This window comes from Poecile atricapillus, chromosome 1, assembly GCF_030490865.1.
Source record: "Poecile atricapillus isolate bPoeAtr1 chromosome 1, bPoeAtr1.hap1, whole genome shotgun sequence".
In the NCBI taxonomy this organism is placed as follows: domain Eukaryota; kingdom Metazoa; phylum Chordata; class Aves; order Passeriformes; family Paridae; genus Poecile; species Poecile atricapillus.
Genome location: NC_081249.1, coordinates 128061852 through 128082062, shown reverse-complemented (window position 1 = coordinate 128082062; position 20211 = coordinate 128061852). Strand labels below are relative to the sequence as shown.

At 37.7% G+C, this 20211-nt stretch overlaps 1 protein-coding gene across 6 annotated transcripts in view; it reads left to right on the top strand.

The window, feature by feature from the left end:
* PPFIA1 (PTPRF interacting protein alpha 1) overlaps positions 1-20211 on the top strand; it is a 52465-nt gene that overhangs the window by 14196 nt on the left and 18058 nt on the right. For 5 of the 6 annotated variants that reach the window (XM_058843599.1, XM_058843572.1, XM_058843612.1 and 2 more), the window contains exons 3-17: positions 6097-6198; positions 6717-6881; positions 7713-7787; positions 8216-8317; positions 8563-8784; positions 9481-9627; positions 10157-10291; positions 11360-11443; positions 11944-12075; positions 13429-13491; positions 14485-14564; positions 14803-14935; positions 15704-15927; positions 16085-16316; positions 19550-19701. In XM_058843599.1, coding sequence (XP_058699582.1) covers positions 6097-6198; positions 6717-6881; positions 7713-7787; positions 8216-8317; positions 8563-8784; positions 9481-9627; positions 10157-10291; positions 11360-11443; positions 11944-12075; positions 13429-13491; positions 14485-14564; positions 14803-14935; positions 15704-15927; positions 16085-16316; positions 19550-19701 — 2048 coding nt within the window. The remainder of the gene's footprint in view (positions 1-6096; positions 6199-6716; positions 6882-7712; positions 7788-8215; positions 8318-8562; positions 8785-9480; positions 9628-10156; positions 10292-11359; positions 11444-11943; positions 12076-13428; positions 13492-14484; positions 14565-14802; positions 14936-15703; positions 15928-16084; positions 16317-19549; positions 19702-20211) is intronic. The other variant, XM_058843590.1, reaches the window with a different exon arrangement.

Here is a 20211-nt window from a genome sequence, read left to right as displayed (position 1 = left end):
GTTGGATTGGGGAAGGGCAGTTACAGGGAGGAGAACGTGGAGCTGATATGTTTCTACCTCTCTTGTCCTTCTGCTCCCACATTCCTTTTGCCAAGCTGTCAAATCCTACCTTTCTCCATTTATGTCTCCTTGTGCTTCTGGAAGCTCCCAGTGCTGAAGTCTGGATTTTGTGCTTTGTAGTTCAGGCTCAGGGAACACTGTGCATAAATTCAGGCAACTCACTCAGGATGGTAACTGGGAACCTACTTATTGCCATGGAGACTTGGGCTTGCTATACGCTTTTCCATTTTGCTCTTGGGCATATGTTTGGTACCTGCTGGCTGTGAGCGAGGAGTCCTTTTGGCTCTTGGCTTGTCAAATGCCAGGCAGTTGATTCTGCTTCCAGCTCCAAAGTGGACAGGGAACAGCGAGAGTTTCATTCCAGAGCAATAACATTATGCAACTGTAAACACGTTAAAACTTAATTGCCTGTTTAGGATTGAGCAGCGTTAATGACAGAGCCTAGATAGGTCAGTCCAAGAGGGACACTTGAAGGAGAGCTGCTAAAAAAGAGGGCTGGAATAAGAAGTGACTCAGGTTTTGTATTGATCCCTGGCTGGTAGCTGGCAACAATTTCACTTGAGTGTTTTCATGCAGTGTTACAGTTTTTGATAAAGGAGAAAAAAAATAATTTTTTTTTCAAAGAAAAAATTTATGGATTTTTGAGAGTTAACCAAAGGTGGTATTAAACGTTTTTTATAGCTCAGTGCCCCTATTTGGAAGGGGAGAATTTTTTTTGACAGTAAAGAAATCTGTATCTCAGTTTTGGTGTTTGTCTTTTGAGTTATAAAACATCTTATGCATACACAGAATAGGAAATAGGAAAGGAGGCCAATACACTAATTATATAATGAGCTCTAGTGTGTTCTCACTCTGGTGGGTAGTTAGCTCCACTTGGAAAAACAGCTACTTTGAGCATGAAAAGCCTTTCAGTGTTCCAAAACACAAGAATTTGACGTATCCATGTTTTAGTATTACTTGAAATATTCTCCTACACTCTCTTTTAAGTTCTGGGGGTTTTGTGAACAAAAGATAAACTTGTTTCATAGAATTGATTCTATTAATGTTTGAAATAAGTTTTATGTTTCTAGGTTTGTCAATTCAGGTTGCTTGATACTTACTGGAAGTTATTTTCATGAGGTAAAAAGGAAAATATCTTTATTTGCACACTCTAGGCTGATTTTTCTCTTTCCCATTAGCGCGTGTCAGAGATATGGAAAGGTTGAAAGCAATGTGTTTTACTACATGGAACAGGCAGAGCATATGTGGCTTGTAACTAGGTTTTTTTTCCAAGGCTGGATTTAATGGTGAAAACAAGTCAGTTCTCCTCAGTTCTAACTCTTGATACCTTGAACTGTTTCATAATTTCAAAGTTCTGATTCTTAGCCTGAAGAATCCCAAAACAAACCTATGACTTAATAGGTGTGAAAATTTGCTTGCTAGGAACTTTCAAATGTGTTTGGGCTCTTGGTCGCTGTGTGCTACCTAAACCCCTTAGGTTTAAAGTGAATTGAATGTGAAATACCCTAGAAATAAGCCTAGTTATTTAATTTTTCTTTGCTTATTTTGTTTTAGACTGTATATTCACCATTTCCACACAGCAATCCTTTGGAATAATTGTGGTTTATATGTAGTACAAACATCATGATGGAAACTTATCTCAAATCCCATTGATTTTCACCCCGATGTCCTGCACTTCTCCCAGTTGTTCTTTTCCTGCTCTCTTCAGCTACTCAGATTTGTGAGTGGCTTGCTTGATATTCAGTCTACAGACCAGAATGATAACAGTAAACCAAAATATCACTTGGAGATTAAAAGATAAATTCCAATCATATATTTCAGTCAGATGTTCCTAAAGATGCAGCAGTCAAAACTTCATCTTTCTATTGCCTGAAGTTGCTACTTTACAGTATTTATTAGTATTTGATGAATTTAAAATGTTTCTCTTTTTAAATTACATGTATTTTCATCATTTATATAAATTTTCTGGCCATGTGGTTGTTTGTAATTCATGATTACTTGTGCATTCAAGTGGCATTGCATTTTCTTGTGGAATAAGTGGGGTTTTTTTGGTTTTTTTTGCTCGGTCAAGTTCCAAATAAATTTAGTTATTTGCAGAGCATCCCTAATACACAACTTATATTAACAGTCTTTCAGGAATTACCTGTTTCTTTCAAGTGTTTCCCCTAGGTTAAATACTATATTCATGTCATGTAACATTTATTGGTCTGTGATGTGCTGTCTGTGAGACCTATGAATTATGTTTATAATGAACATGAAGGAAACGTGTTCCCTGAAAGCTGGAATGTTCCTGGATTGAGATCGTGGAAGTTCCTAAGTGTGTCAGCTCAGCACTAATGGATCCAGCTTTAGAAGGATGTTTATATTGTGGCATCTAAATACTGAAGATTGAAGGTCAGCTCTGAAGGTTGAAGTAGAAGAAATGCTATTGCTTTAAAAAATCCTGGAGCTTGGGAACAAAAAAAAGCCCAGAAAATGTATTACTGAACCAACTTACTTGCTCAATGTGGCTTTTGGTTGAGAATATTTATTTCTGGCAGCAAGAGTGACGTGTTTGGAATGATTCAGTTGGGTCAGAAAGTTACTTTCTTCAGTAAGCATTTCAGTTTAGTGTAGAGTATGGGTGTTTGCCAGAGTGTTCTAGCAGGGAATATTTCCCTGGTAAACTCAGCACTCTCCCACCAATTCATGTGAGTGCTCTGAAGTGCTTTTTGTGAGTTTCATTCTTGTCAGTCCCCAGCGCTGTGTATTTATTATTTTGATGGCAGCCAGAAACAGAGCAGAACTTCATTCTGTTGCTCTCAGTCTTCTTAATTACAGAAAAGTAACACGGCTTTGTGGACAAGTAGGAAAGTTTCACAGGATTCTTTCCTTTTTCTTTTAATTCTTTTTACATTCATCTAATGCCAAGGAAAAAATTATGAGACAACTCCAACTTTTTTGAGATTATAAAACTGCAAATAGTTGCTCTGCTTTTGAACTACTTAACGAAGTCACAAATTTTCTCCTATTGAAGGTAAGTATTAAAACTAGAAAGGACAAGTCTTTTGGCAGTGTCAGCTGAAACTAAGGACATTCAAATGTTCTTTCTTAGGCAGCTCATGGGACTCGAAGCAACTATTTTGTCAAAACAAGCAGCCATGGAGGTGTTATGCAATGCCAGCAATCCCTGTCAGTGTTTATGCAGCAGCAGTATAAATTCCTGTGTGCACTCTTGTTCTGGGTCATGTGACAGTGTGATGGTTCGTGTCACAATTGGGATCTATTTGTCCTACAATTTATATTTACACAGGAATATGCAATGGACTGGAACTCTCTGTCCTACAATCATCTGAAGAGTGAATAACCTTCCTTTCAAATATACAGCTGGTTTTCACATGGGGACACTCATACAGATAAAAATACATGTATTGATGCTATGTAGTGATTTCAAGTTGAAGAAGGATGATGGGATAGAGTCTGGTAGTCCTTGCTGTGCTCTGCATCCTGTTCTCAAGACTTGAGATAGAGGCTGGGACAATGGAAAACTTCCCATGTCAGGCCAGTGTCATCTGGAGAATTGGGGAATACTGACGTTTCTAAATGTTGATGTTGTCGTTTCTAAGGTTTTTAAAAATACTCTTCTTATATTATTATTAATTTGGAAGGAGAAACACACCAAGAAAGTAAGTTCATACCAAGCTCTCCTCACTAGCACATAATTATCTAATCTGTAAAGATAAACAGGGACTGCCAGTGAAAAATGACAGCTTCGGTTTCTGGTTTACCTGAGCTCATGTGAGAGCAAAAGGGGAGCATGCTGCCAATTCCCTGGGAGTCCTGGAAGCTCCCACCAGTGGGATGTTGAAGGTGCAGGAAAAGCTTAGATCTCAAGGAGCGTTTTGCTGGGAAAGCTCATAGCAGAGTCAATATTTCTGTCGGCTCCAGTGAAGCCTGAAGTAAGTTTTCCTCTTGGATTACATTGCACTAAGGACCCTTTGGTAATTTGTTCTGTGTGTGTAAAAGTTCTGGTAGCTGTATTTACAGACCAGGTTGTTTGGGAAGTATTTCCTGGCCATTTTGAAAATAATAGGCCATTTTTTTTTTTAATGCAAATTAAACACTGCAGTGAAATATATGAATGTAATTATTGTGTTAGAGAAATAAAATAATTTAGCAGTTGATAAAGGAAAATAAATTAAGATGAATTAAGAATAAATATATTAAGATGTTTTGCAGGTTTTTGCTGATTAAGCAGGGGGACTGAAACTTTTATCCATTGAGTAGGTTTTGATTTAGGAAGAGGGATTCTGCATCAGTGGTGGTGGTGCTGTCTTGTTCACAGCAACTTTTGAAGGTCTGATATGTTAGTAATTCCAGAGGAGTTCACTCCAGATGTAGATTTTACAACATATTTTTTTTGTGTTTTCAGTCATGTGTATATTTTGGAATAAAGTTTATCAAATGAATATTGGAAATTGCAGTGTCTTTTGAGCCATGCCTGCTTATTTTAGCTGCGTGTTTGAATTTGCAGATGTGCTTAGTATAATTAATTGATTGATGTGGCCTTTTGTTTTTAAGCATGTGCATTCTGTCACTTTGAATTTTGCTGCAAAACAACTCCATCTTAAGCTTTCACTTGATATGCAGCTGGTGACTGATAAGCAGTGGGTCTTGCAGAGTTTGGAAAAAATAGAGAAGCAGTAATTTTGTCTCCACTTATCTGGCTATTTGTGTTCACCTTGTCCTGCTAATCACCAGTTCTGCTGTACAAATACATTGTTTATTAGGCAAGATTCTTTTTTATGAATATTTTCCTTATTTTGGACGACAGAAAGGAGTGTTATTTACTAGAATTTCGATGTTTTCTTATCCAAGTGCTTCCGACGCCTTCACTGGCCACTGGAGTGACTGAGGCATATTTATTTTCACATTTTAAGTCACATAGACAAGACATGAGGGCTGCATTCTTGCAAGGCTCTTTTCTAAAGGATGGGCTTGTTCACATTGATACTGTCAATTCTCATTTCCAGTGTGGTTCAGATTATTGTGGTTCAGAAATTTTGCTAGAGTAGATAAATTTATGCTTTGTGTTTGCTTCTAAATATGGTGTACAGTTGTACCTTTTGTTCTATTCAGGGTATGCTCCCTGAGTTGACAGAACATTTAAATGTCTTTAATAGTAAGTATTTTTAGTGAGGCTGTTAATAGGGAGGGGAAATGGTTTAGGCTGCAGTAGCTCTTGCAGATATTAGTACAATCATTTCCTAACAGAAACCCCAAACCGTAGGAGGATATTCTTTCATATTGACTTGTGTTCACTGCATTAATAAGCATGCAGTAAGTGATGTGAGTTAGCTCCGTTCCTGTTCCCCGACGACACTTCACTCTGCACTATTTCACTTTGGTTGGGTTTTGTTTGGTGAAATATTTATTGAATTTGAAGGGTGAGCCTTGTGAGGGCTTGAGCCCCCAGGCTCAGCTTTTAGAAAATTCTGATTCTAATCCTCAGAGATTTCTAGCAGGACTGTAGGGAAAGGGCTGCTTTATTCCCTTTTGTGAGATGGGGAGGAAGGCATGAATGAAATTCCTGTATTTAGCTGTATTCTGGTACATTTCAGGATTATGCATTATTGCTCACAATTAAATACTGACTTGAAATTTATCATGTTTGTTGGTTTCCTTATTTTGCTCTGCTTAGTGCTCTGTTTTTTCCTGTCTTCCTCAGCGGTTGTTAAAAAAACCCAACAAACCGAAACACACAAAGCTAGCAACTCTTTGAAACGGTAACAAAGTGTGTTACAAATATTACTTTCACTTACCAGGGAAACCCCAACTCATATAATTACCTTGAGACACAAACAAGTTTTCAAAGTCTTGGTCTTTTTTCTTTAAAGTTGGCAGCATAAAGGTTTTAAGTGTTTGATTAGCATGACTATACAGTTGTATTGGCTTTGCACATCTGAAATTAATGCTTCAAGGAACTGTCAAGTGTTCATATGAATCCACTGTGTCCTGATACTTGATATGCTTATAATTCTGTCTGGTTTGTTCCAGGAATTTGCAGCGCTCACCAAAGAGCTGAATGTATGCAGGGAGCAGCTGCTTGAAAGGGAAGAAGAAATTGCTGAGCTGAAAGCAGAAAGAAATAATACGAGGGTCAGTTCCTTGTCTTCTCCAAGCTTACCATTGTTAAAGCACCCAGCGACAGGGAGGAAAACAAATGTTGAATTTGAAAAGCTAAAAGTATTTTTTTCCTTGATACTTGTACGTGGATCCCCGTAAAAGTGCAAATGTGTGTGTGTTGATTGAGAAGGTTTGACAGCTTGTGCACAGCTCCAAATGCTGCTGTGCAGAATCAGGAAAAGCTTGTAAGACTGCACTGCTATCTGCTATCCAGATTTCTTGTTGTTAAAGTTTTGTAATCCTGCAGCTCTGGTATCAGAGGAGCAGAGTGGGCAGGTTGTGGTGATCTGTTTGAGCAGCTTACACTGCTAATAAACTGAAATGTTAAAAACAAGTCCTTACACTCAATACAGTATCCTTTTTCTCTGAAATTTGAAGTTTAGATCTGTAACCTGATGTCCTAGGAGGCAAAGTTTTCTGCAGCTGTAGATAATAGGAATAAACATTGATCCTTTTTTTTATTTTCTTTTTTTTTTTTTCTTTTGCTTTAGCTATTACTGGAACATTTGGAGTGTCTTGTCTCCAGGCATGAGCGATCCCTCAGGATGACTGTTGTGAAGAGGCAAGCGCAGTCTCCAGCAGGAGTTTCTAGTGAAGTAGAAGTTCTCAAAGCACTAAAATCTTTATTTGAGCACCACAAAGCCCTTGATGAAAAGGTAATGAAGTATTGTACCTAGTATCTTCTCATCCTCTTTGCTTTGAGTGGGCCAGGCAGTTTTTGTGCTGAAGTTGTACAAATCTCTGCAGTGTAACTACATTAGTAACTATTCTCCTGAATTAAGATGTTGCACTTAACTAAAGCAAGGTGCTGTGGTTTAGTCAAGCACTTCATTAACTGTGTTAATGTAAACTCAGCATGGTTCAGGAGCAATATATTTTCTGTAGGAATGCACACAGATGCTTACCTGTACAACATCAGGATTTATCCTTTTGATTATCTAATATAAGAAATGGACTAGAGAGAAGAGGAGGAGGGGAATCTGCTTACACTGGGATAGAAATCTGAATTAAAAAAACTCCTCCCTTCAGCTGTGCCTGATATTAGCAGCAGGATATGCAACTCCTTAAGTTCACTGTGAATCTTGTTGCCAGCTTGCAGTTTACCTGGCTTTGTGACCCTTTTACATAAAATCTGGCAAATTATTTTAAATAGAATTTTATCTATTCTTCTGTGTTGTAAATGAGCAAAAGCAAACACAGTCTGTGCCTTGCAGAAGGACAAGCAAATTCTGGGTATGTTTAATTCTTTAATGCCTAAATGTACAGATTGTGTTGCTTATGACAAAAAAGGAAAAGCTAGATTATAAGATACACATTACTTGGCGATTTTTTTGGTAGCGTGTGTTGTAAATAGTACTGACTCCAGATTAAGGAGGTTTCTAAGTGTAATGGAAGTGTAATTTATTATCTCTAGAGGTATGGCAGCAATTGAAATTGATTTGTTTTTGATTTGAATGATTTCAAATAATTTGAAATTACCGTTTCAGGTAAGGGAGAGATTACGAGTAGCACTTGAAAGATGTAGCTTATTGGAAGAAGAACTAGGTACTACACATAAAGAGGTAAGTTTCTGTCTTAAAAGAAGGCTTCATGTATCCATTGTGGGTGTTTCAGCCAATATTTGTACAGACTAATTAATTAAGTTCCACTTTCACGTCTTCCTTTTGATTTTTTGCCAAATGGAATAATTGTTAATTTTTAACTTGGCTGCTTTGAAAGAGCAGGAGAAGAAAAAAACAAACCTCAACCTCCTGACACCCTCTCTGACCCCCAAAATCCTACCAAACCAACAAAAATAGTTCCTGTGCCTTTAAAATAAGGGTTTACAGTGGCATAAGGTATTTGAGTGGCTGTGCCAGATTTTATTAATACTTACCTGGCAGTAGAATCAGTAATTGTTGTTTTGCTCCTTTGCTCTTGCAGCTGTTCCTTGTATTATTAGTGAGAAAGGAATTGACTTGAAACATGTGTCTGTAAACTTTTCTTTTAGTTAATGATTCTGAAAGAGCAAAATAATCAGAAGAAAACACTTCCAGATGGGATGCTGGATATAAATCATGAACAAGAAAATACACCAACTACAAATGGGAAGGTACAGCTATTTACTTTGCTTAGCTGACATCTGGTTTTTAATCATTAACTATAACATTTTAATTTTAAACCATAATAAAATATTTTTGAGTGATCATCTAACTAAAAAGTCTTAGTTATCAAAATTTCAGCTTTTGCAGTCTATCCAATAATAAAATTATCTTTGGGGAGGGATGTTTACAGGTGAGTAACAATTTGGTTTTCATTTGCATCATGCTAATACACATTTTTTTCCCTATTTAATAGAGATCCTCTGATGGTTCATTATGCCATGATGAAAACCTTGCTAAAGTGATTGAACTCCAAGACATCATAGATAAGCAAAACAAAGAGCAGACACAAATGAAAGAACGCCTCACTGCTTTGTCCAGCAGAGTAACAGAGCTGGAAGAAGATCTAGACACAGCAAGGAAAGACTTAATAAAATCTGAAGAAATGAACACAAAGTTACAGAGGGATGTACGAGAGGTGAGGAAGGAACTGTCAGGATTTGGGGAGTCAAAAATGCCATTACTTTATAAAATTCTACTCTCACTCGTGCTCAGTTGAATCTTTATGGTTTTGGAAGTCTTTGGTTTGATAGATGAGAAGAAAATGGTTTTTTAGGAGATGATGGGTGTCTGTTTTTGTTTAAAAGACCAGTCACTTAAGAAAATTTATCTTTAGGATAAATCTTTGATTAACTAGGTATTTCATTAATAGACTGGAGATTTAGCATTGCCAACTTCAGCTTATTCTGAAAGAGATGCTTGATCTTGTCATACATGCTCAGCTCATTTTCCTGTTTTAAAAGATGCACTTGGTTGAGGAATCCCTTTAATTTCAGTGGTGTGGTTGAGAGTTCCTGTCACTGTTGAATTCCTAATCTCCAGGGTCCCACACATCCTTATTAGATAGAAAGGGAGCTTAGTTAAATCCCAGAACACTCTCTGACCATCCTCAGTAAGCCAGTATTTGCTGTGTGTGCACTATTGGAAAGGAAAGTAGCAGATCTGTGGTGTAAGGTAATAAAGGCCAGTGGTTTTTAATCATTCATTGTTTTAAAAAGCCATTTCTTTCTACTTCATTTTCTACAGAGAAAAATAACCTAATCTTAAAAAAATTTTCTTTGATCACTGAGTAATTATTTCTCACATTCTGGCTTCTGTCCTGTGTCTTGCCCAGACTCTGGCCCAGAAGGAGGACATGGAGGAGAGAATCACCACTCTGGAGAAACGCTACCTCGCTGCACAACGTGAAGCTACATCCGTGCATGACCTCAATGATAAACTTGAAAATGAAATTGCCACTAAAGACTCCATGCACCGACAGGTTGTGGTTTCAAATGAGATGAAGTACATTTTGCTCAGCATAAAGCTAATGGAGATAATTAATGTTCATGCTGCGCTGAAGCACTTTTAGGAAGATAAATATCAGCTGTAATGTGCTGTTATTAGTGATTGTTTTTCAGGAGCTAGCTGGAGTCGATCATTTTAGAGATTTTTACCCAGGGAATAAAAATGAGACATCTTTACTGGGAAGGGGAAATGATTTTGAGAAATTTAGTTCACTTCATCTTGGGGCAGCAGGTCTGTTGTCCCTATTGTGGATTTTTAAGTTGCTGTATGTGTATCCAAGCAGCTTTAATTTTGTGGGTGAGAATTACTCATTCTGAGCTAAACTTTAAAGATTTGCATAGTGTGTAGTGATTTTTACAGGCTATTGCCTTAATGAGAAGGTTTGACAGGTGCTTGACATGAAATAGTCCAACTTAATAAGCCAGAAATGGTTGTTTAGCTAACCACTTTCTAACCAATCACTTCTTTAACCCTCAACACTTGCTGGTCATAACCCTGTGCAGAGTGAAGATAAGAACAGGCAACTGCAAGAGCGACTGGAACTGGCTGAGCAAAAGCTGCAGCAGACCCTGAGAAAAGCTGAGACTTTGCCAGAGGTGGAGGCTGAGCTGGCACAGAGAGTTGCAGCACTTACAAAGGTGAGGTGTTGGCACAGTGTCCTCCAGACTCCCTCCTCCATTGGTGTCACACTGCAGGAAATTTGTTCCTAGTGGTTTGCTTACATTTGTTTTTCTACAAATAATTCAGAAAATGTTTATTTCCTACTTTTTTCCATTCATCTTTTTGGAGATACTTTTTTTTTTTAATCTCTTTTTTTAGTTTCTGCTCTTTGGAACTCAAACGAGTTTTCTGTTAACTCTTCTACATCATAAAAGTATCTCTCTGAATTATTATTTTGGTGCTTTTTATTAAAATTATTCAATAATAGGCATAAAGTCTTCTAAACATGAACTTCTGAAAGGGAAACCTAAATTTCTTCCACTGCTAGCTAAGTGAAGCAAGTGGGGAGTGAGAGAAGTTGTGGTACTACCAAATATCAAGATTTTTAGAGGGCTGCAAATGGTGTAATGAAATCTGAAGAATTATATTTAGTTAACTACAAACGAGCCTTTTCAAGGCATGTTTTCTTTCATGTGTGCATGTTTTCTTTCAAAGCCTTAGTTTCATTTCTTTCCCTGTTATCTTTCCTGTCCCTAACTGGCTCTGTAGTCTGAACTTTTGTCTCCTGGGAGCTCTGCTGCTAAAGATGTTAAAGTTTTGGAACTTGCCACCAAGCTTAGGAAGGTAGAATTTGTATCTTAGTCCTTGTCTCTGCTTGCTGCTTTCTGCTTTGCCATGGTTACTAACATAGGGTCCCATTGTCCAGGCTAGTGAGGAGGAGCTCAAAGTGCACTCAGTCTTTAATTTTATTTATTTTTTGGTTTTATTTCTTGGGGATATGAATGAACTTTGCTGTTGTAAGCTTGTTTGCAAATAGTAGTTGATTCATGGTACTTAGAAGTGAGAGGTTTCATCATTTTGCAACTTCCCATCTGAACTTTTGCAAGGTCTTTTTGGTGACAGAAAAGCATCTGTTCTGCATTGTCCTTTACCATAAATGGCAGTTTTGCGAAGCATGTTAGAAATATTCCTGTGCCTCGGTGTTTCTGTGCTTTTGAAGCCTTAAAAAACCCACCCAAATTCTAATTTTGCCCTCAAATTGACAGGCTGAGGAGAGACACGGCAATATCGAGGAGCGACTGAGACAGATGGAGGCACAGCTTGAAGAGAAGAATCAAGAGCTGCAAAGGGTACTGCTCTTCATTTTGACAAAGACAAAAAGCTGAAAGAAAGAATCTAATCCTCTTTATTTCTCAGCTTTAAAATAAAACCAGAGTTTAGGCTGGATGATAGTGAGTCACTGTGCTGTGGCTAGCCTTAAATCTCAAGGAAAATGTGCTGAAAGTCTTCAGGGAAAGTCTGAAGAAACTTGCTGAATTAAATGACTATGGAAAAATTGGTTCCTGGGTTATAAATAATGGAATCTATTCTGAATTGTGCCTTTTAAAAATGTTTCTAATGTAGGCTTAGATTTTTTAAACTTCTGATCTTGGATCACATATTAAAGACTGAAGTGTCCCTTAGATTCTCTGTGCAGAACACTGGAGGCACATGTAGTGTTCCCCTGTGGAAAAATACTGCTGTTAAAGAAAATGCATTTGGATTAAAGAAAGCTTGCTGCCTTCATAACCTGGAAATTATTAGAGATATTGCAAATCTGAAGTTTTTCAGTAGTTTCTTTGTATCTCAGGCTAGACAGAGAGAGAAGATGAATGAAGAGCATAATAAACGCTTGTCAGAAACTGTTGATAAGCTCCTATCTGAATCCAATGAAAGGCTCCAACTTCATCTCAAGGAGAGGATGGCTGCCCTGGAAGATAAGGTAACAAGTCACATTCCAGTAATGAGCGTGTAATTCAGTAATGATTTGTGCCTTTTGCAATGTGTCTGTAACTTCAGCAAATAAACACAAAACCCTTATTAATAAGTAGTTGCTGCTAAGCCTCTTTTTTAGTGTGGATTCTGAAAATATGCTTCTAAAATAATTTTTGAGGTTGTCCTTGGCACTGCACTGTGGTGTTGAGAAGGCAGCTTTTAAGAAGCTTTTTTTACTTGACTGGTGCAGATTGCATAAATAGGCTCATCCAGTGTAATATAGGAAGCCTAAAGCACTGGAACTTTGAACCTTTCCAGTTGAGTTTCCTTTGTTTCCCACTGCTTTTGGCTGTACCAGTTTCCCTGAGTCATTGTGGGATTCCTGCAATTTGCTTTTCTTCTCAGGTCGTTCATTTTGAGACTTGTCATATGAGTGTAAATGGGCTGTTCCTGCATTGTCAGTGCACATCTTGGAGCTTTCTCCTGCACTTGGTTCATCTCTTCTAACACACTTTTTACTTCTTTCTTCCCTTCTGCTTGTGGATCTAGGTCCTTATGGATTATTCTTCCATGCACAGCTTGAAGTTAGATCCCTTACTATGCATCCAGCAAAGCAATGTCTTCTGAAGTGGCACTTTGTTTGATGCTGACTTTGAATGACTTGGTCTTGGATTAAAATATATTTGGTTTCTTTTACTAGAGGGTGAAATGACCATCTGGGGAAATGGTTGAGGAAAAGCAATAAAATGCTTTGGAGCACACATGGTGTTTCCAGACTCTCCCTGAATGTTTGCTTCCTCTTGCATTCAAGCATAATGCTTGAATAGGTGGTGTCTGAGGGTTGACCCTGACTCCCTCTTATCTTCCGAACCATAACTACATTTGCAAATAATGAGGAAAATCTACTTGTCCTTTACTGTAGTTAACAGCTTCTAGAACAGTGTTCTTGTTGAGGCTTCCAGCTCATTCTTTCATGCTAAGTTGGGAAGAAACATGCAGGTAACATTTTGAGACTTTGTTTGTTCTGATCACGTGGTCTTTCTTGAATTACTTTGAATTATTGCATAATTTTCCCTTTTTTTACTAGTTAGACTGTCAAATGGGGCTTTGAAAGGCTGCTACTGCTATTAAAGATTTATGGAACTAGTATTATTACTAAATTCATTAGTTAGAGGTCTGTATACCTGGAAGGATAAATCTTCAACTATAATCAAAGTGAAATGATGGAAGTAATCAAAGATCTATAATTTAAGATGTATTTGTGTAGTGTTGACTGCATTTTTTTTTATACTCATTATGGTTAGGGTTTTAAAAGTGTAAAACTAATGAGTGACTTAAGTTGTGATGCCTTTAATTTCAGAATTCACTTCTTCGAGAAATTGAAAATGCAAAGAAACAAATAGAAGAACTTCAGCATGAAAAGGTAGACTGCATTTCTGAAATATTTTCTTGGGACTTAGTTGCTGCATTGCTACATAGCAGGAACAGATTTTAATTCCCCATGAAAGTTAACATTTCCTGCTCTGTTTAAGAGAAAGGAGCTGTTATTGCTTATTTTATGGTATTGTGTGCCACAGTTTTAGGAGTATTTTAGAGGTAATTCATAACCTTTTAGTCCAAGACTTAACACTCTTTTGAATATGTGAAGTGCCTGGATGTGTTGGCAATTGCCCAAAGTTTGGAGACATGTAGAATTTTCATACTGTCGTACCTATGACCTTGAACAGCAAAACCAAATGAGAAATACTTTTAATGTTGGGCATTTTTCCATAAGGTTTTCTCAAAGCATTGAATATCACAAAATGCTTCTGCAACTGCTAACATTTTTTTTTAAGTTTTAAGGACTGGGGAGCCGAGGGAGGAATATTTATTAGATTTGGCTGCTCCTTTGCAATAGCAGCTGCATAGTGTTCTGCCTGTCCTGGAAATGAAAAGGTCCAGATGTTCATTATCAGCCACTTTTTATTTTATTTAGGCTTTTGTTGTTTTCTTATTTATTGTATTTCTCTGCTGTTAAATTCAGAGTTTCTAGAGCATGTAAAAATGTCCAAGTTGAAAGCAAATGCTTTTAGATCCTTTTATGCAGAGAGCTTGAACAAATCTTCTTGTTTCTTATCATCACTTAATTATAGTAAACTCAGTAGCATGTGAACTAATAGCTGTTTTAAAAATACATGTTGTTATTACTAGAGTGAGGGTAGAGATGCAACAATTATTCTGGGATGCCCTTTGGTGACAGCACTGTACTGTGTGTAGCAAAAACAATGTTTAAATACTTGGAGGTTATAGCTTAAAATCTGTTAATCCCAAGTTTCAGAGAAATGAGGTTAAAAAACCTCAATGTTAGTTTATAAATTTGTATTTGATATTATTTTTTAAAAAAAGCATATTATATGTTTTTCTGTTGTTTTTCCAGGATCAACTTGTATTAAATGTCGATGCATTAAGGGCTGAAAACGACCAAGTGAGGCTCAGAGCCACATCACTTCATCATAGGTACCAGCAGTAGTTTGATTTTTTCCTATTTTCTTTAAAGTCAGTACGCTAAATACAATTTTGTATATTAGAAACAAAAATACTTTAGTCATAGCTATAATATTAATTTTTATAGATCATATAAAATAATTTTTATGCTGCTTAAAAACAACTGGCAGTGGTGGGACAAGAGGAATCCTTTGGTTGACTTTGTTTCTTTCTCCCTTTGTAAGGATGAAATGTTTGTTTTGTGTTGCAGCAGACCAGATTTCAGATTCCCTGTGCCACCCTCCTCTGTGGGGGACACTCACACAGACTCCTACAGCACCTCCTCTGTGCTAAGGCGGCCCCAGAAGGGGCGTCTGGCTGCTCTCAGGGACGAACCTTCAAAGGTAAGGAGGGAAAATACAAATAACAGTGTGACAGCAAAACAGAAAGATTTGTTCAGTACATGAGACAGATCACATGCAGGGAGGTTTTAGAATTGGGAGGACCTGGCAATAAACTCCTGGATTTTATAGATCATGTGTTGCCAACTCATGAACAGCTGCTGGTCCTTTTAATTGTTACCAAATAGTTGCAAGATTATCGTTTAGAACTCCAAATTTGTTTTGTTGGGGTTTATTTTTAGGTTTTGGGTGGGTTTTTTTGTTAGTTTTTTTTCTTTGTTGTTGTTGTTGTTCTGTTTTTGAATTATTTATTAATTTAATCTCTTTTTTAAAAAAAAGCCTGTGAAGTGCAACTTGAAGCAGTCCTATTTTTGTGTCTGTGCTCTAATTTAACATGTTGCTGTTCTGCAAGCAATTTCCTTTTCCTTTCAGGACACATGAGTACTCATTACATAAAACTGATTCCATAGTTCCCATGGAATTGATAGCAAAATTCTACTGTAATTAAAAGCATGTATAGTCAAAATATGTGGTGTTATAATTGATTCAATGAGCCTGTTCTGCATCTTGCAGTTAAATGAAATTTAAAGTTTCCTACACAACAGCATTTATTTATTTTTTTTTACATTTCTCTAAACATTGCTGTCTTGGTGGATGCGTTCAGCATGTAAGAGGACTTATACAAATTGCTTTGAACATCTCGATAAGCAGTAGAGATGTATTGTTTTTCCCATTTGAGCTTGGATTTATTAATTTAATGGATTCTTGTAGGTTCAGACCCTGAATGAGCAGGATTGGGAGCGGGCCCAGCAAGCCAGTGTTTTGGCAAATGTGGCACAAGCATTTGAGAGTGATGTGGATGTGTCTGACGTGGAGGATGACAGGGAGACCATTTTCAGCTCAGTTGATCTGCTGTCACCAAGCGGTCAGGCTGATGCTCAGACTTTGGCCATAATGCTGCAGGAACAGTTGGACGCAATCAACAAAGAGATCAGGTACGGCCTGTCTGCTGTGGAGCTTTTGATAAAAATATGTTGGAAAACGGTAATTTTTCCATGTTTTTCTGCTAAGTGCTGCTTCTTTCAATGGCTCATTTTGTTTGCATGGTCCTTGTTGGAATGTCACGTTCCTATAAGCCTCTTTTTCCCTCAGACTGATCCAGGAGGAGAAGGAGAACACAGAGCAGCGTGCGGAGGAGATTGAGAGCCGTGTGGGCAGCGGCAGCCTGGAGGCACACGGCCGGTTCCGCTCGCTGGGCTCCATCCCCCCCGCGTACGGTGGGGCCCTGGCCGGCTCCTCCCCGCCTGGCAGCGGCCGCTCCACACCCCGGCGCATCCCACACAGCCCAGCCAGGGAAGTGGACAGGCTGGGCATCATGACATTGGTGGGTACCCACTGCCTGCAGTTTCCTTGGGCGAGCGTTCCTTTTCTCTAGGAAATGGGTTGCCCCTTCCTCTCCTGCTTACTCAGCTGTATTTTTCCTTTCTCTAGGTTTTTCTACTGCTTCCTTTCAACTTCTATAAAAAGTGTAAGATACATAATGATTAGGAAAAACGTTCAGAGCTCAAGTCTATTATTTGGTCAACATCTCATGCCTAAGTATTTATTCCTTCTGTTGTTATGGTCTTTCTTCAGACTCCTCTTTCTAGAAGAAATAATGTTTTCTTTTCATCCACTTTCTCCTTCTTCTTTAAACTTTATTTTTAGCAGTCCACTATTCCACTAAACACTCAGCTAAAAAGTTATTTGCATATTAATCTTGAAGACTGGGACAGTATCACTGCTGTTTGAATATTAATGAGTGCTAGTGTTCTGTTTTAGGCAATTAAAGCCTGATAGGTAAAAGAAGTATCTGTTAGACCTTGTAGGTGATAAAGTAGTTTAGTCTTAGGAATTCAGTGAGTAGAGAAAGATGTTTTCCTTCTTTTGACATTCCTATTACTGCTGAGGAAGATGAATCCTTCTAGGAGCTGTTTTATGCATACAAACACATCTGTAAAATTAAGATACAAATTTCCCCCTTTCTTATTTTTACATAAATTTAAGTAAAATGAACAGTTAAAACCAAGTATTTCAGCTAATTAATTTTGCTGTTTTTTTTTTTAAATTAATGTGTACATATACCAAAAAGTCTATTATTTTCATAAAAGGGAATAATTTTGCCTTCTTTGAATTAAAATAAAAATCATTGTACCAGCTATAGCTATATATCCAGGGTCAAGCAGTCGTCTTCTAAAAAGAGCTATCAAAATTCAGATTATGGAGTGTTCTATCTTCTATTTCACAATAATTAGTTAAGCTAAAGATGCATGCAGAAAACTGTATACAAATTTAAGTAGCTCTTTTCCCCAAAACTAGATCAGGAGAACGTGTCTGAAATCCAGTGTATCTGAAAAAATGTGAACTGTAATTAAGTTCACTTCAGATCCTAATAGTGCATTTAGATCCTAACAGAGGTCACTTGATTGTGGTGTTTGCAGTTGTTTGATGGATTTTGTACCTGGCAACTGATTCATGAAAGCTTGAAATCAAGAATTAGAGAACAAGAGCTTTCTAGAAACTTTAGGAAGAGCTGTCATGAATTATTAGACTGAGTTCTGCTGTGTCTTCCAATGTTTTAATAGAGAGTTGCATTAGTTTTTGATCATGTAGGCAAATTAGCTTAATGCCAGGGGTTATGCAGCTCTGTCAGATGAAATCCCCTCATGATTAAAAAACATCAGCATGATAAATGGTGAAGCCTACAGCTCTCTTGAGCAGTCCTTGTGGGCAGTTCATTCCATGTGGTGAACAATTTTCATTTTTATGCTCATCAGATTTAATGGATGAAAGATCCAGTAATGGTAAAATGAGTCTGCAGTGCTTTGTCAAGAACTTGAGCAGGGACTAGATCATCTTTAAAGGTCCCTTCTATAATTCACTGAACTTATGATTCATTCATGTAGTGCTCTACAGTCAGATTGAACAAAACTTTCCATATTAATGCTGCAAAATTTACATGTAGTCTAAATCAAAAACTATTAAAAGTTATCCTTTGTGGGAGGAAAACATCTCTCCCCCCTGTCCCACTTCAAAGGGTACCGACTTTATTTTTGGCTGTAGCCATTTTAAATAATGAGAGCTATTAAACAAATTATCTAAATTTAACTTTTGTCAGCATCAGTCTGAATAAGCTGTCTGCATAACTCTTGCTCTCTTCAGTGGCAGAGGTGAGCACTCCCTGGGGAGTGAGGTACAATGGAGGAAGGATAAAATAAAAGTGGTGGTGAATTCCTGCTCAAACGTTCCAGTACTTGAAAGTTGTCAAAAGAGCAGAATCCTGTTACTGTATAGAAATGAGCTATTGTTGGCAGTCTGACATTACTTAAGTCTTGGCTGCTTTTTGTGCAGTGTAGGAAACAGCTGCAGGAATCCCTGGGTTGTGAGGAGGGATGAGTGCAGATGATTTATTAAGGCTGCTGTGGCTGATCTGGAGGTTCAAGGCAGGTCCTCACCTTTTCAAAGCGACACCTTGCACCCCCACGCACTTTACTGGGGTTTTTTTGGCCGCACATATTTTGTGCTAATTTGCCAATGGTCCCAATACACTCAAACATCTGTGGTACTTTGGTAGATAACCAACTCTAAGTGTTTATTTTTTTGTTTCCTTTTCCTCACTTCAGGGGTGCATTTAAGTAATCTGTGATTTAAGGAGTACTTCATACCCAGTAACTCTCTGTGCCATTGTTGTAATTGTTGTTTATATTCTCCCTAAGATATTTTGTCTGTACTAGTTGTCTCAGGTCTGTGCTACAGTTTACAATAAATACAGCTTTTCCAAATTTCTTTTCTTTGCATGCATCTGTCAGCCTAGTGATTTAAGGAAACATCGTAGAAAGGTAAAAATCTTTAGTTTATTTCATGGTGTGCCCCTTCATCTCCCTCCCTGTCCCCAAACTCATTAGTGGATAACAGGAACATAAAGCATTTGCAGGGTAGCTCTGTAATAAAATTATGGTTTATCATTTTAGCCTAAGTGTGGGCTTGTTTTGTGGATTTTTGTGTTTGTTTGCCTGTTTTTGCTGGTGTGGAGGACTGTTGTGCTGCTTTCTGTTTGCAACCACTGCTTTGCAGTCTTCGTGCTTCAGTATTAATTTTAAAAGCTGTCAGTCTACACACAAATAAGTTGTTCTTTCTGTTACTCAAGCTTTGGTAGCACACAGATGTGTAGAAACTGACTTGGCAGAGTCAATGATCTTGCTAATAATTCTTTCCACAGGTCTCTAGTTTTTTTGTCTTTGCACTTCCTTAAACTGGGGACAGGTATATTCATTTTATGGTGCTGAAGGCATTACTTTAGTTCTTATATATAGCCCTACAAATGAATAAAAGATAAGTGCTAATTTATTATTTTAGTAGCTAACACTGAGTTTAGTAGTTTGTCACTCAAGGTAACAAATTCAGAAAGAAATCAAGCAAAAAACAGGCAACTGCAGAATGGTAAGGGCAAGAGTAATCCTTTAACACTGAAATAAGATTCTTCCTTTCACTATTTTGTGTAGTGTTGGTATTGCCTTTGTGTTTTCGTATTGTCCCTGAATTACTTCAGTAATTCAGTATTCCTTCCTTTTCCATCAGTCTCCAGCTTCCAGAGAAGAGGTACGAGATGACAAAACCACCATAAAATGTGAGACATCACCACCTTCATCACCTCGGTCTTTGCGTCTGGACAGAGTCCAGAAAGGAGCTCTGCACACAGTGAGCCACGAAGATATCAGGGACATTAGGAAGTAAGTAGCTGGAAATCACTCAGAACTACCAGGAATTTAGTGTTCCACAGCATCAGAATTAAACCCCAAACTGCAGAGCTGTTCAGCCTGTAGGATTTTAGTCTGAGTGTTAAAGTGTTTCTCAAAAGTCAGGAGTGTGAACACATGAATGGGTGACTGTGTTTCATAAACATTAGGAATGTAAATTCTGCTAATGCTTAAGAATGACTTCATGGGAATTCTTTTGGTACTCAAAGTCTGCATTAAGTTCGCTCTATGCTTGGTATATGAAAAATGTGACTCTTAACTCTTTCAGATGTAATTTAGCTATAAATTGAGAAATAACTCACAAAATCCATCACTTTGATTGACAGATGCTCTTTTCAAAGTACCTAAGTATCTGAGATGGATTCCACTCAAGTATTTCAAACTCTGTCTGCCCCTTTCTGTCAGGAGCTTGTGCCTTCAACATTTCATAACTCATAAAAGCTGAACTTAAATGTCATTAGTGAGTTCTGAACTTAGATTAAC